This window comes from Elgaria multicarinata, chromosome 3, assembly GCF_023053635.1.
Source record: "Elgaria multicarinata webbii isolate HBS135686 ecotype San Diego chromosome 3, rElgMul1.1.pri, whole genome shotgun sequence".
Lineage (NCBI taxonomy): Eukaryota > Metazoa > Chordata > Lepidosauria > Squamata > Anguidae > Elgaria > Elgaria multicarinata.
In genome coordinates, this window is record NC_086173.1 from 100,319,091 (window position 1) to 100,334,440 (window position 15,350).

Here is a 15,350-nt window from a genome sequence, read left to right on the forward strand (position 1 = left end):
AAATGTCTCCCTATCCGTATTCTCCAAATCATGCATAATTTTCTACACCTCTATCAAGCCTCCTAGCCTTCTTGTTCCAACCTAAAAAGCCCCAGCTATTGTAACCTTCCCCCATAGGTGAGATGCTCCATCCTCTTGATCATTTTATTCGATATTTTCTGCACTTTTTCCAGCTCTACAATATCTTTTTTAAGATGTGGTGGCTAGAACTGTACATGGTACTCTAAGTGTGGTCATACCATAGATTTGTATAAATGGACAATGTCCATCCCATAATGGGGGGTGTTACTACTGAAAAGGCCCACCCCCTAATAGCCACCCACCCTCACTCTCTTGTGGAGGTCATCAACAAATATGAAACTGGTTGTAGAAACAAATTTGTGTCGGATGTGTTAGAAGCACAGAGACTTCACTGGAGGCCTTGAAATAAGAGTAATCATTACCAGATGAAGAAATTACTCATATTAGTTGTGTAGTAAAATATTTCTCTTGAGAGGGGAGGCAATAGCTGTGGACTAATTTGAGTTCTGTAAAGGGTGTTGCTCATTGGGGAGAAAGGTAAACGTTCAATACTTTTGCTGCCGATTAATTGCCAGTCAGAACCTGTCGTTGGATGACTGTATGGTGTATGTGTCCTTGTCGGATTATCTTTGTTTCTTTGTCTTGCAGGTGCAAGAATGGTTATGTTTAAATTGCCAGATGCAGAGAGCTTTGGGGATGGACATGACCACAGCGCCCCGCTCCAAAAGCCAGCAGCAGCTACACTCCCCATCCCTTTCCCCTTCCCACTCCCCAGCCAAACAGCCGCAGCCGCAGCCCCAAGTGGCCACAGGACCAGAGAAACCACCAGGAACTATGCAGCCAGGCCCCAGGCCAAGTGCTGGTGTCGTGCAGCCCGAGGCTCCCAAACCGCCCCCAGCTTCAGCACAGAGGGAACCACACAGCCAAGTCCAGCCAAAACCTGCTGCTCCTCAGGAAGTGGTGAGGTCTTCCCCTCAGCATCAACAAACAAAGCCTTCGTCCACTGATCAGAGAAAGACTGTGGGAGACTCCCCAGCTAAGACTCCAGCCCCTCCTCTCAGCGCTGGGGCACCAGAGCAACCCCAAGAGGGCCTCACCGGGAAACTCTTTGGATTTGGGGCTTCTCTCTTGACCCAGGCAAGCACACTCATGTCTGTCCAGCCAGAGGCCACCCCACCAAGTCAGCAGTCCCCTGGCAAAGTGCCTCCAAAAATTGTCTTCAGCGATGCCAGCAAAGAAGCTGGCCCTAAAGTCCCGGGCACTGCACCTGGAATGCAGGGTAAGGCTGGAACTGTCCCAGCTGCAAAGCAAGTGAAAGCAGAACAAGTAATCAAGCCAAAGGAAGTGCCGAAAGTAAGGGTCTTGTGCCCCCTCTGCAAAGCGGAGATCAATGTGGGCTCTGGGGAACCCTCCAACTATAATAGCTGTACAACCTGTAAGCAGCAGGTCTGCAACATGTGTGGATTCAACCCAACACCTCATCTGGTGGAGGTAAGGAAGTTCCTCACAGGGCAGGGCATCTTTCCATGTATTGAGACTCCTTATCCTGGGTATATTTAACACAATATTGGAAAGTAATATGTTTTGATATGGATAAGGTTATGATCAGCAGTGTATGTTTAGATTGGGTTGTTGAGGCAAATTGGCAACTACGCTGGTAGGTTAACAAACAGTAAAAGGAAGTGATTGGTGTGCAGTTCTCATTTCCCCCCACGGTTTTGTTGAGGTAAAGCAAGAGTAGACAACATGGTGTCCTCCAGATGTTTTGGACTTCAACTCCCATAGCCCCCAGCCCAGATAGCCATCAGGGATTATGGGAGTTGTAGTCTAAAATATCTGGCGGGCACCAGGTTGCCTACCCCTGAAGTAGAGTCCTCAGGCAACAGAGTGGTGATGTTTACTTGCACTGTGCAAGGGTCCTTGGGAAAGTAGCACTGTGACATGGCAGTAAGCTAGTAATGTTTTCCATTTTCTGAGCACAAAATCATCAATCACATATAGATAAGAAAAAGGAGCTGTTTGGGATTTGGTTGCAGATCTGCTGCATTTGCTTTGGATAACAACCTGAAATGGCAGGGTGCTTCACAGCTCATCCAATAATTCTTTGGTTGCCAAAGAGAGGACAGAGTAATGTCTTGTTAAATATTTTGAGGCTGGCATTGGCTTTGTGGGTAGAAGAACTGCAAGTAAGGAAAGGTCTTGTGCTACCCAAAGTCTTGTATCAGTCACCACACTGGCATCTTATTTATGTTTTTTGGGATGAAAGTCATGCTGAATGTATATTCTGGGCTTGGGTTTCTGATGTTTAAAGGGGGGGGAATCATTTGTTAATGAATAAGGTCTCAGCTTTAAATGTGAAGATGACTTGTGTCTGGATGCTGTCATGCTGCTTTCAGTAGGGAAATCCAGTACAGTATGAACAGGAAACTAAATTTGCTTGAAAGATAATCTTTACATCTAGTTGGAAAATGTATAGGAAGGTCTTCTCCAGTTCTACTAGAATCTGGCATATTATTATGTACTAAAACGGGATAGTGCTGATGATGCAGAGATGGCCATTGTTACTGCAGGCCTGTTCATGAGTCCAGCGAAGAGGTACAAAAGTTGCTAGTACTCTTTTACCCTCTTTATGAGTGTCAGATATCCTGCAGATTAGGAGGGATTTAATGGTTAAAAGAGATTACACCGGGGAACCGAATCACATGGCTTGAATCAGTTGCCCAGTCTCTAAATGATATAATTTCATTGGAAGAAATGAAGGTTAGGAAGAAAAAAAAGGAATGAACAATAAGAATATCCATGCTTCAGTGTATTGTATTTCTTGAGTTTTAAAGATAGCGTATGAGAAAGTATCTGTCTGGAAAGAATTTTATTTATCTCAAGAACAGTAAAACCTCTTTCTCCAAAGAGACTTGGAAATATAAAAATATCATACATTTGAGTTAAAGTGAGTGTCGCTTAAATAAAGTTAGGTTGATGCTGGTTTGGGAAGAAACACTGGCTTAAATCCAACGTTGTATGAGCAGATTTCCCCATCCTTCTATCCACCCCCCTGCAGTCCCCCCACACATAGTCAAATCTGTTGCAAAGGGTCCTGCCACTGTCTAGAGCAGATTTAAAGAGGCTGGAGGGCTGGGGGAGGCTTCAGGGGAAGAATCCTTTCTGTGAGTGGACCCCTTGGATTCAAGTTGGACAAGACTGGGATAACTGAGATTTGGATAATACAGGCCTTGGTATGTGTAACTTTGATATGTTGAATATATTTTCTTTTAACTTGAGCATAAAAATGTACAGCCAGATTCATGGTATAGACTCAGAGCAGTTCTTTTTGCTTTTTAGGGCATTATTCCCCTTTATAGCAGGTGATCATTTTCAGAATTGATCCTGCAAGTATGACTTTTCCACTTCAGCAATGCAAAATAGCACCACAGATCAGTACCTGTTTTTGATGCTCTGAGAGCTGTTATAGATGATTGGGCAGCTTATGGCCTCTAAATTAGCACTGAAGCAGCATGAAGACAGTGTTGTGAGGTGCTGTGCTGCTCTTGGTGCAACTGTTAGTTGGATGGGACATAAAATCCAATCCCTGATTACCTGGCCGAATTCCAAGTTGCATAATGCCTTTTAGCTCTCACTCCACCCTTCATTTCCCAAACGGGGGAGGAAAAATGCTATCTTGACAAGTGCATATAGATGTTCTTCACACAACTTTAAATTGCTTCTGGCTTACTTTAGCTGCTGTTGTTAAACAGCTGTCGTGTCCCACACAGCATAACTCTGCTGCATTTCAGGAGCAGAGCTGAAATGCCTGTGTGGGTGTGATGTTACCAATAATGTTGCAAGACCACTAGCATAGTACACTTGATATTTCTTTATCCATAGAAAATGAAAAGACCCCTTATTCTCACAAGTCAAAACCCACCCTATGCAAACTCAAAATACTGCACTACTCAGAGGTAGTAAGTTTGGATAACCTATCAATGAGCAGGAAGTTGCAAACAAGTGGGCTATCAATGGCTACTAATCCTACTTCAAGTATCAGAGGCAGTAAACTTACAGCATGTATACCAATTACTGGGGAACATGAGTGGGAGGGTGCAGATGCACTGCGTCCTGCTTGTGGGTTCCTGGTCGACAGCTAGTTGGCCACTCCGTGAACAGAGTGCGTGACTAGATGGACCCTGGGTCTGATCCAGCAGGGCTCTTCTTACAGTGAAAGGCAGGTCCATACCTTCCCACCTCAGGTTGACAAATGTATTTTCTATAACATTTGAGAGGCATTTCCATGTCTGAAAACAGGGGGTATATACTCTCAAAATCCTCAGCCAATCAGGAGTGCTTAGCATGCACTGTGGAGATGGGTGTATGGATAGTGACAGTGAAATCTGGAACTGTAATGGTCTCTAATAGTCAATAAATCAGGACATCTCTTGTCTTGACAGTTCAAAGAATGGGGCATTCCTTCTTGAATTCCCATTTCATGTGTGTAGTGCCTGACAGAGCTTTGTAAGTGCTATCCTTGGCTTCAAAATAGTAACTTACCTCCAAGTTGTGGGTTATTTCTGAGGGCCAAACTGCAGGTGCTTCCAGTCAGAGGGCTCCAAGCGCTACCAATCAAAAGGCATTGTGCAGCTATTCTACCTTTCCCTCCTTAAGTGTGTGTGTGTGTAAAGAAAAAGGTTGGAAGAAGCAATGGGAAAACCCCTGAGGTTTACAAATGGAAGACATCATCTGGATCCTTCCTCATTTGGACATCCCCTACAGGTGGTGCAAATGCAACATTACATTTAACATGCAGTTGTTGTTGTTGTTTTAAAAAAACTGTGTTTGTGGCTGCTAATGAATGGGATCAGAGTAGGTGTGGGAGATTAATTGCAACCATTTCCTCTACAGCTAAAGTTGTGAGAAAAATCCTGCTTCTGAAGCTAGTATTTGGTTTGGAGTCCAATACTCTGTTGTTGCCAGGAGAGTGCAGAGATGCATTCTGCAGCAAATTGGTTTGTAGCTTTCTGCCAGAACCCATAATTTGGATCAACGTGTGATCATGTATAAGTATGGTTAAGTATAGATAAGAGGTTTAGCCCTGAAAGGGAAAAAAGGTAAACACTATATCAAGACCACTAACCTAGTAAGGCTGCAAAAGGAAGACGGAAAGAAGGACAGTTTTAGAACTACTTGCTAGTCTGACTGTTCTTACAATTTAACCAATAATTCTCTGTCAATTCCTAATCAATAATCTAGCAGAATAATAATCACACTGTCATATTGCTTTGCATGGGTCTGTTTTCTGTTTTCAACAGAAATACAGCTATGGTCTGGTGTTACACAACAAGAGTGCCAAGACTTAGACTTGGTTTGCACGTAATAACAACCCATGGGCCATTATCCATTGTCAAGGCCAGGCACAAGTGAGCATGCTAACTCCTGCATGCTCGCCATTTCTGCTTTTCATCCGCTTTTTCTGATGTCTGAACCTGGCACTCTGGGATCATAAGGGTTGAACTACCCAGAGTTTGAACCCATAGTGGGTTCTTGTGTTAAAACTCTGGCTCATTTAACCCTCAGCCCCCCACCCCGAATGCTGGGTTCAGACTTCAGGACTAACAATCCAGGAACGGGGCATCACTGGGTTGTTTCAGAAAGTTGATGCAAAGAGGAAGTGGTAACCAAACAGGAGACAGCACGCTTGCTTGCTCCTCTGTGACCCTGCCATTTCATGTGTTGTTTAACTCATGCATTGGCATTATGTGTGAACCAAGTCAGTATTTTAAGAATGAGGGGGAGACGATTTGATCATATAGCACCTATACTGTGCCAGCAACGCACAGTTTGGAGCTCAATTTAAAGTTCTGGTTCTGACCTTAAAAGACTTAAATGGTTTGAGACCAAATTATTTGAAGGACCGCCTTCAGCCATATCAGCCTGCCTGCACTTTAAGATCAGCAAGAGATTGTATGATTGTTGCTTGTGGTCCACTCTTCCACTGGACAATTGCTTACACCCAGAAGCCTTCACAGATACAAAAAACAAAACAAAATCAAGCCCAGTTGTAGCCACATGAACCTGCTCCTTTGCTTAAATCAAAAATTAATGCTCAACAAACAGTTCTGTTTGTATGTTTAACTGCTAACAGCAAATGTAGCTGCGTTGCTGTTTATTTTCCTTTTGTTTATAAGCATTGCACTGACTGCAAGCTAATATTGATTATAGATTGATAAATAGTAGAAGACTACAGGTTATGCATGTTTTCTGCTCACAAAAAAGGAAAGGAAGACTGCACTGCATTTTTGAAATTCTTGTATCTTGGATTTAAAGGTTGGCTGTACACGTCACTTTAAGCCATGGTGGTTTATAAGCTACTCACAGTAGCTTATAAACCACCATGGTTTATTGTGTCATCTGCGAGTGGGTTTCTCCAACCACGGTGGCTTATTTTGTGAACCGTCCAAAGAGCTTTGGCTATTGGGCGGTATAGAAATGCAATAAATAAATAAATAAATAACCAAAATGAGCCACACTGATAAATCATGGTCTGCAGTGATGTTTATTTAAGCCATCATAGTTTATTGTGTAGTCTGGCGCTCCCCGGTGGCTTAAAGAGTGGTTTAAGAGAGATCACTTACAGAGTCGCTTGACAAGAGCAGTCAAAACCGCTGCTGCCGTTCTGCTCCGGCCAGCAGATCTCTAGTTCTGATATCTGCCTAGCAACAGATTGCGCTTAGTAGCTTCAACACTGTATTAAGCAAGCCCCGTTCCAAGCAAGCAAAAGAAGCCAAACAAGCTGCTTTGTATGCCAATAATCAGCTTCCTTTAATTTCTATACTGATACTCTGCTGTTGGGGGTGCGGGGTGGGGGGGAGAGGAGGCTAAGATATTGGGGCTGTGGGATAAGAATAAGAAGTAGAGGATGCGAAGGAAAGGGAAGGTGAATGGGGGGAAGGAAGGAAATGAAAGGGAAGCAAGTGGTTGGTTTCTGGTTACCTTTCCGTGAAAAGGAAAGCTGCCCAGCTATTCAGTATAGCATTTTGTCGCTCCCCATGAGGAGAGCCCATATATAATGTTTTTCCCATTCCAGCAAACTGTCAAGGAGTTAGAGACCCACCCCCATTTTGGTGCACACAGGCCAGGTACACCTTCGAAAACCAGCTTTGAAGTGGGCAGCAGGTGGGAGGAGGGAGCAGGAGCACGAAGGAGCACCTTGAGGATTGGGGTGCCTCTAATTAGGGGGGCGGCATGGAATGGCATCTAACCATGTGCCGATCATGGCGGGGATCCAGCAAAGACAGGAGGATACGCCCCTAACACAAGACAGGCCAATCGGAGAGATGCAGGTGATGTAGCAACAGTGCAGGGGATGCTGGGATTTGGTTTCCAATGCAAAGAAAGCTGGGATACCATCCGAGTGGGAGGACTGTAGATGGAGGAGGGGCGAGAGTAGAGGAAATAAGCTACACAGAGAAGCTTATTTGTCCAATTGTGTAGGGTTAAGAGTAGCTTATAAACCACCATGGCTTAAAGTAGCGTGTGAACCCAGCCACTAAAGTTGACAACTGAATTAATATTTGTTGTTTAAAATACACTTTCACTTTGTTCATGAAAGGTACAGACCAGCAAAAATATTCTTGTCCACTCGATTTCGACAGCCATGTCATTTTGTTTTTAACAGCTCGATCCTAACTATGCTGACTTGGAATTAAGCTATTAATTTTAATTACAGGGCAGTAGTCATGTTTGTCTGGTGCAGCACAACCAAGAAAGAGCTTTGAAGACTAACAGAGCAATCCTGCATGGGCTGGGCTGTTACGTAGTGGATCAGCTACCACTTCTCAAGCCTTGCCAGGATGGGTGTGGTCGTTGTGTGGGTGGGTGTAGAAAGAGCACGTGGCTGTTCTCTGTCCTTTCAAAGGAGGGGAAATTACTACCTCAGGCTGGTGTAGTTTGTCGGCCCAAGTTAGGACCATGTTGAGGGAGCAAGGGGAATTTGGATCTGGTGAATCCAAGGCCACACCCAGAATGCTCAGATACTTCCTCAGATACTGGAACTAATGTATAGCCATCATGACTTGTAATAGCCCTTCCTAGCATCATCCTCCATGAATTTGTCTAACCCTCTTTTAAAGCCATCCATGTTGGTGGCCATCACTACATCTTCTGGTTCTGAATTCTATAGTTTAACTATGTGCTGTGTGAAGAGAGTATTCTTGTTTACCTGTCCTGAATCTTCCATATTTTAAGCTTTATTTTAGTATTATGAGAGAAGGAGAAACATTTCCCTATCAACTTTCCCAAAACAGTAATACTTACTGAATTTTAAAGAAATCTGAGCAAACAAATGAGCATAAACAAAAGGAAAATGTCAAGTATAAGAGCCATCAGGTAACTTGTGGAAGCTTTGGAATTCCATCACTGGATGTTTTAAGGAGGTGAAATCAGGAACAAACTGGGTGTGTCAGATGGCCACTGACTTCCTGCTAAGCCAGGGAATGGGAGGGCAACTGAAAGTTGCAGCATGAGCGGGGGAAGGGGTTTCTAGATCTTTTCCCCAAAGCTGTTTCTCCTGTTGCCGTTCTCCAGTGCCCACAGCCACCCCACAATGAGGCTCCAAGACTGGAAATAATCACTAGCGTCTAAGAATGAAGCATTCCTCCAATAGTCAGAAAAATCGTGCACTTCAGGTATACAACATTTGTGAAACAGTGGGTGAAACAGACAATCCAGGGATATGTTAGGCATAATGTGACCTGCCTTATATATGAGATTGGACTGAATAATGCTTTTGATCCCTTCCAAGGCCATTTCTACGATGCTTTTTAAAAATATATAATATTGATCTTTTTATCTCCTTGGAGACGGCCATAACCTTGTTCAAAGTGTCCATCTGTTATGAATTTGGTAAGTGAATTATTCCTCTGTACCACTTGAGCAAAGCCTTATACTGTGAATAACATTTTACAGATTGTTTTCAGAGAGAGAGAGAGAGAGAGAGAGAGAGAGAGAGAGAGAGAGAGAGAAAGAGAAAGAGAAAGAGAAATAGCTGGGTTGGATCTGCAGGAGGTTTTCTAAGGCCTGAACTTGTTTTGCAAGAAGCAGAGAGGCATAGATTGCAGCAATTCCCATTTTCTGCAGGAGTGCTACATTGCGGCTCTTTTCTTCCTTAGCTGTTGTAGCTCTGCATGGAGGTCAGCAGATACAGCTCTGGACACACCAGGGGCCTGAACAGTTGAGAAAGATGAACTCAGTTGAAACTGTTAAAGGATAATATAGGCTTGTGCTCCCAGGGGAGGGTAGTTTTCTGTTCCAAGCAATGCTGTGCTTTGGTCGGTTGAACATTCAGCACGTTACACATTTTCAGCAGTCTCTTCACATGATCAAAATGGTAAGACTTGATTGGTGAGAATGACATACAACTCTGTGAAGCAGAAGATTTTTGGGAGACACTGCCATGGAACAATCACATTTGAAAACACCAAAGAAAATGCAAATTGAAATGAAAGCTGTAGCCTGCAAGATAGAGGAGAATGGGGAAATGGATGTGACATGTAGGACTCTGCCCAAAGGCATTGCCTCAGCCCGTTTCAGAAGGACAGTGAACCCCCATCTACATTGTACCTGCTACTGTCACTGCTGAAAAGCAAAATTATTATTGTGCTGCGAAGAGAAGCATCTCCGTCAGTTAATTGGTTACTTGAAGTAACTACATAGCTCCTTTTTGTTCCCATTTGGCAATCTGTGTTTGATCTTATCTAGGCTAGCTTGGTTTTCCCACCATTGATTAAAGCCTTGCCCTATCTCCGTGCTCTAGAATGGATGGCCACCTGGTAGCTCATGAGATTATTTTGCCTGGCCCCTGTCACCTGTGCCTAATGCCCTCCCATGCTTGACTACATCGAAGGGGAGGGAGGGAGGGTGTGAAAACCCTATCCCAACCACCTTCAGCCTGGGTAGGATTGTCTTGACTTCCTTTGGGAATCCTTATGTTGCCCTTTACTCTGGGCTTGCATACAAGATGCTAGTCTTGAAGTACAAAGAAAGATAATGAAGAGGCACTTCTGCCCTTGCTCCCATTCTAGCACCCTCATCTGTAGCCAGAACCTGGCAATGGCATCATGGCCACAGATGGTTCAGCCTCTGAGCATCTCGCTTGGGAAGAATCTGGCCCCTTCAGCATAGAAAGTCATCCTCTGCTACTCCAAGCTTTTCCCCAACTTGGTGCCCTTCAGTTGATATAGACTGCAGGTCCCATCTTCCCTGACCATTGGCTATGCTGGTTGGGGCTGGTGAGAGTGGTAGTCCAAAATATCTAGAGCATACCAAGTTGGGGAAAGCTATTACTCCTTCTTTGCTGGATGGTAGTATTATCAACAGAGGCAGATCTTGATTCTGTATTGGGGACAGATGTGTAGTTATAAAGTTGGATAGTGTATATAGTCATGGCACTATTACTTTACACATCCAGTGAACTGAGAATAATGTACGAGATGTAGGAAAACAGATGTGTAAAGTGTGATAAGGTGTGTGTGTGTGTGTGTGTGTGTGTGTGTGTGTGTGTGTGTGTATGAGAGAGAGAGAGAGAGAGAGAGAGAGAGAGAGAGAGAGAGAATTCCCCTGGCCCCAGTATTCTGTACATAAGCATTCCCAGCAGATGCATTTTCAAACCCCAAAGGAGTTTTCACAACTTTCCTCCCTAGACAGCTTCTTGTCTTCAGCTAGAGAGTTGGCTATTTTGATCTCTGGGGAGACCATTTCAAGCAGTAGAAGCAGACCTATTTCAGGCTTGCTTTCCAAACCCCTTCCCTCTGGAGAGAAAATCCATGATAGCTCCATAGCATTCTTCACTGTGAATTGTTGTTGAAGCAACATGGAGGCAATTCCCCAGTTAACATATATGTCAAGCATCTTTTATTATTGTATTTCGTTTAATTTGCAGTAAATATAATAAATTGCTATGCAAAATCAATGAACAAAGAGGGGTGGGCAGGTGAAAAAAAAACCTTACCAGCTCCAAGAACTAAGAGTGAAAGTACAGAACAAAACATACTACTACTATGATATATTTAATGTTTAGTTAGCATTGTTGATGCAGTCCCTTCCCAAAGCCTACATTAAACTGACACGTCCAGGGGTGCAGGGAGAGATCACAGTTTGACATACAAGAGACAAGGGAGGCTCAGGGTGTAATTTAAGGTAATCTGTTTCAAGAAACACTGAGTGAAGAAGGTGGTCCTGAGGAGGGAGGGAAGCAGCTTCTTGAAAACTGGTGCTGCAGAGCTGTTGCAGGCATAGAAATGCCTTGGCAAAAGGCACAGGAGGAAAAGCACACCAACAGCAGATAATCTTGTTGGGATGCTAAGAGAATATGGAGGGAAATATGGGAAGACAAGAAGTGTGATATAGGAGCAGTGAAACAGAACAGCTGTACAAGCAAAGACAAGAGGGTTATTTAAAGGATTATGCAGAAACATAAGGAGTAAGGTGATTTAATCATAGCAATGGGATGATCATATGAAATGAGATGATAGCATGAAATAACTTGTTCGGAGTTTCAAGCAGGAAGGAAGCCCAATGAGGAGATTATGGGAAGACATGGCCAGAGCATGTGTACAAACTCTTAGTTGATAACTGCATTTCAGAACAGTCAAATGAATGTTGTAGACCATAGAACATAAACCCCTTCTTGCTAGGAACAGAAGATGTACCTGTCCTTCGGGTTCTTAAAGAATAGGTCTGGTTCTTAAAAAGCAGTTCAGTCTCCTCAGCTAAACAAAAATATTGAAGCACTAAGGGGCAAAGATAGTTGTGAGTTAGTACATGCATTGAGCTAGTTGATGGGGATCTGTGCTGGATTTCTAGAAGAATGAATGAAAAATTAATGAGCGGATGTTGTACCAGTGGCAGTTCTTATGTAAATCTAGATTTTATCTTTGCTGGATTAAATGGCTATTATTTGATTGATTGCATTGGTGCTAAAATCAACTTTTGTTGAGCTAGGCATTCAAGTTAACTGAATTATCATGGTCACATCCTGCACGCAACTAACCTGTTTCCCCATAGTCTAACTTCAAAACCTTATGTGATCAGTTTGATGCCATACATATTAGTGAGCAAACCAGTTTGCCCATCTTAAACTATAATATTTTTCAGGTAATTTTCCCTACAAAGCATGTCCCTAGACCAGGCTTTCCCAACCTGGTACACACCAATGTTTTGGACTTCAACTCCCATCAGCCCCAGCCAGATTGGTCAGTGGAAGGCATTATGTTGAGGGGGGCTGCTTTAGACTTTGTGATAGGCAACCATATCCCTCATGTATCCAAAGAATGTTATGGCTCCTTTCTCTTGGCTGATAGAACAACCAAGCCAGAATTTGCAATACATTCTACAGTAAAGTGCAATCTGTCGGAAGTACTAACAAAGAAGAGATTACTATTGCAGATATAGTGGCTGCCTTCACATACATAGATCTAACTCAGAATTTCTGCTTTTTGAACAAATCATGCCTGTGTAGAGGTATACAAGGTGATAAAGAAGATAAATAGAGCAAGCACCAGCTTAAAAGAGGTTTTAGCGATATTTGCCTATCATTGCCTTATAAATTCCCTAAACAATTCCCTTCTGGTACTGAATAAAAGAAAGAATGCACTGAAATAATCCGTGGCATTTTGGCCCTTCAGCTAATATGCTAAAGTGACAAATGACTTGCATCAACTTTCTGGTAGAGAATATTACAGCATCCGAATAGGAAATTGTAAAGAGAATTCGAAAGACTAATAGTGTATACAGCACTGTTGTAGTGATGATCTTTGTTCTACTGATCTTTACATATTGTATGTACACATGGATGAAATCCCTGGGTAATTATAGGATTTTAATTTCTTTCCCTGAAAATAATTTGTTAAACTGAATTTATGTACCAGCACTCTATCTATCCATCCATCCCTCCGCTAGTCAATTTGATGCAATTCACCAAGAATAAGAGGAGATTTTACCTGAGATGGAGCCTAATTTTTAACTTCTGCTAACAAATTAGCAGAGAGGCTGTCTATACATGGGAAAGCCCTGTGGTGGCTGTGGATCTGTGCTGTGTCAATTATACCATGCAACCACAGCTTTGCAACCAGCATGGGACTTTCCTGCGAAGCTATGGATTGAAAATGTTGGGGATTTACCCTGACTTTTTCAATGGGAGCGACATCAGTTCAGCTCTTCCGCTGTCTGACATCGCTCTGGGGGCAGTCCCTGGTGGAAGGTGACCAGCAATTAGTCACCTTTCACCAGGAAGAGAAGGGGGAGCTCTGGTACCCGGGAGGCCACAGGAAACCCTGTGCTCCCTCCTCGGCGTTGGGATTAACTGATGCCACTCCAGGAGAAGGAAACTGCAGGGTCTTGGAGAGAGGCAGTACCAACCCGATGCCATGAAGACAGCCCTTAGGTTGCAATCCTAAAGACATTTATTGAGAGTACGCTCCATTGGACTCACTGAGACACATCCAAGGTAAACATGCTTAAGGTTGTATTGCTCATTAGCAAGGTGTCTAATTTACCTATTCACCTTGGTACATTGATGGAAATTAAATGTACAGATCATGAAAAAGGCTCCAAATGAAGAGGAAATATAGTATCATAGCTAGAAAAAGGACCATGGGAATCATCTGTCCAGACAAATCACTGAAAGGGTTGTATTTATTTAACACGTTAGAAGTCACAGGGTTTTTCCTTATATGGTTTACTCCCCATTCCATGTGCTAAAGAAGAGGAGTGACAACTGATAATTGTAAAATGTGTATATTTACTGTGCATGTTCTGTGTCCGATTGTGCAAAATCCACCAGTCCCAATACACCCAAAAGTATTTGTGTATCTTTATAATGCATTGTTTGCTTTATAATATTAGAATTACTTTTATTTCTGTTTCATGGTTTGCACAATCTCCAGAATGGTGTGCAGTGACAACTATTTCGATGCTTTATATACCAATTTTATGAGAGACATGAATTTGGGGGACAAGTCCCAGTGCAGGGACAGCTTGTACATGGGGTGGGAGCAATCCAAAGTTCCCTTCAGACATGACAGATTGTACTTTCTATTCCCCTCATCACCTACTGACACTGTCACATCCAAAATAGCTCTCACTTGTGATAGTCAGTTAGGGCTAAAATTCAGAGCCTGTACATATCACTTTCTTAATCAGATAATTTAAGACACCATTGGTTAGTTTTTATATAGTATTTCCCTCCTCAATATAATAATGTGCAATTTCAGTCGCTTGGGTACTAAGTCCCCCTATTTTGAAATAGGCTATCTAATGTGCAAAAGTGGGTAAGAGATGGGGATAGAAAGGGTCCCTATAGATGGGAAGAACTTCCAAGGTATGCTGGAAAATTCCACTTTAAAAAAGAGACCTTTCTTGCCCCCAAACCCAGTGGGAACTGTGCATGTGTGCTGCCCTCCTGCTGCCAGAGAGCAGTCTATAAGCCTTCACTTACCAAAATTTTGAAGAAAAATGGGGCATGAATGTACTCAATTTTTAAAAAAAATTAACCTAAGGGCTGTCTTCACAGCACCAGGTTGGTGCCGCATCCCTCGAAAACCCCACAGCTTCCTCCCTCGGAGTGGCGTTGGGTAATCCTGATGCCAAAGAGTGCAAGGTTTCTGGGCGGCCATTCAGGGACCAGAGCCACCCCTAACCTCTTCTTGGTGGAAGGCGACCAATCGCAGGTTGCCTTCCAGTAGGCACCAACCAGCCACGCTTCTGCTGCGACTCCAGAGCGAGACGAGGGGCGGTCTTGACACTCTCTTGGGTGGCTTTACCTCAATCCAGAGAAAAAAGTCAGGGTAAATCTCAAACTTCTTTTCTCCGCAGCTTTGGTGGAAAGCCCCAGGGTGGGTGCACAATTGCAGTTGCGTCAGATAATTGATGCTGGGCCATCGCACACCCACCCCGGGGTTTTCTGAGCATTTCGACAGCCCTCTGCACATCTCACATCTCTTTCACCAGGCAGTCTGTAAGGGGCAGGCAGGGTAAATGGATGTTGGATGACTGTAGATTAGCAGGCTGTTATTGGGGTTTTATTTTATTAACTTTTCGAACCTCTTGAAGTGGTCATTTTCTTGCATTCGTAGCAGGGAGGCTTGGAGCATGTTACTTGGAATTGTGCGAAGTTCTTGCTGTAGTGCCACATCTCGTAATGAGCACCCATTTCCAGTGTATTCCAACTATTTTTGCAAGACCCTTCTCAGCATGATTGCTCACCTTCTTCTTCCTTCTGTATAGCTTTGTTGAGGAAGGAGCACTGCATTTTCCCTTTCAGAATCCCCTGCTATCTCACTGAA

General features: G+C 43.4%; 1 protein-coding gene across 1 annotated transcript in view; it reads left to right on the top strand.

Annotated features, from left to right (window-relative positions):
- Positions 1–15,350, top strand: part of BSN (bassoon presynaptic cytomatrix protein) — a 235,418-nt gene that overhangs the window by 67,077 nt on the left and 152,991 nt on the right. The window contains exon 3 of the mRNA XM_063121574.1: positions 670–1,512. Coding sequence (XP_062977644.1) covers positions 670–1,512 — 843 coding nt within the window. The remainder of the gene's footprint in view (positions 1–669; positions 1,513–15,350) is intronic.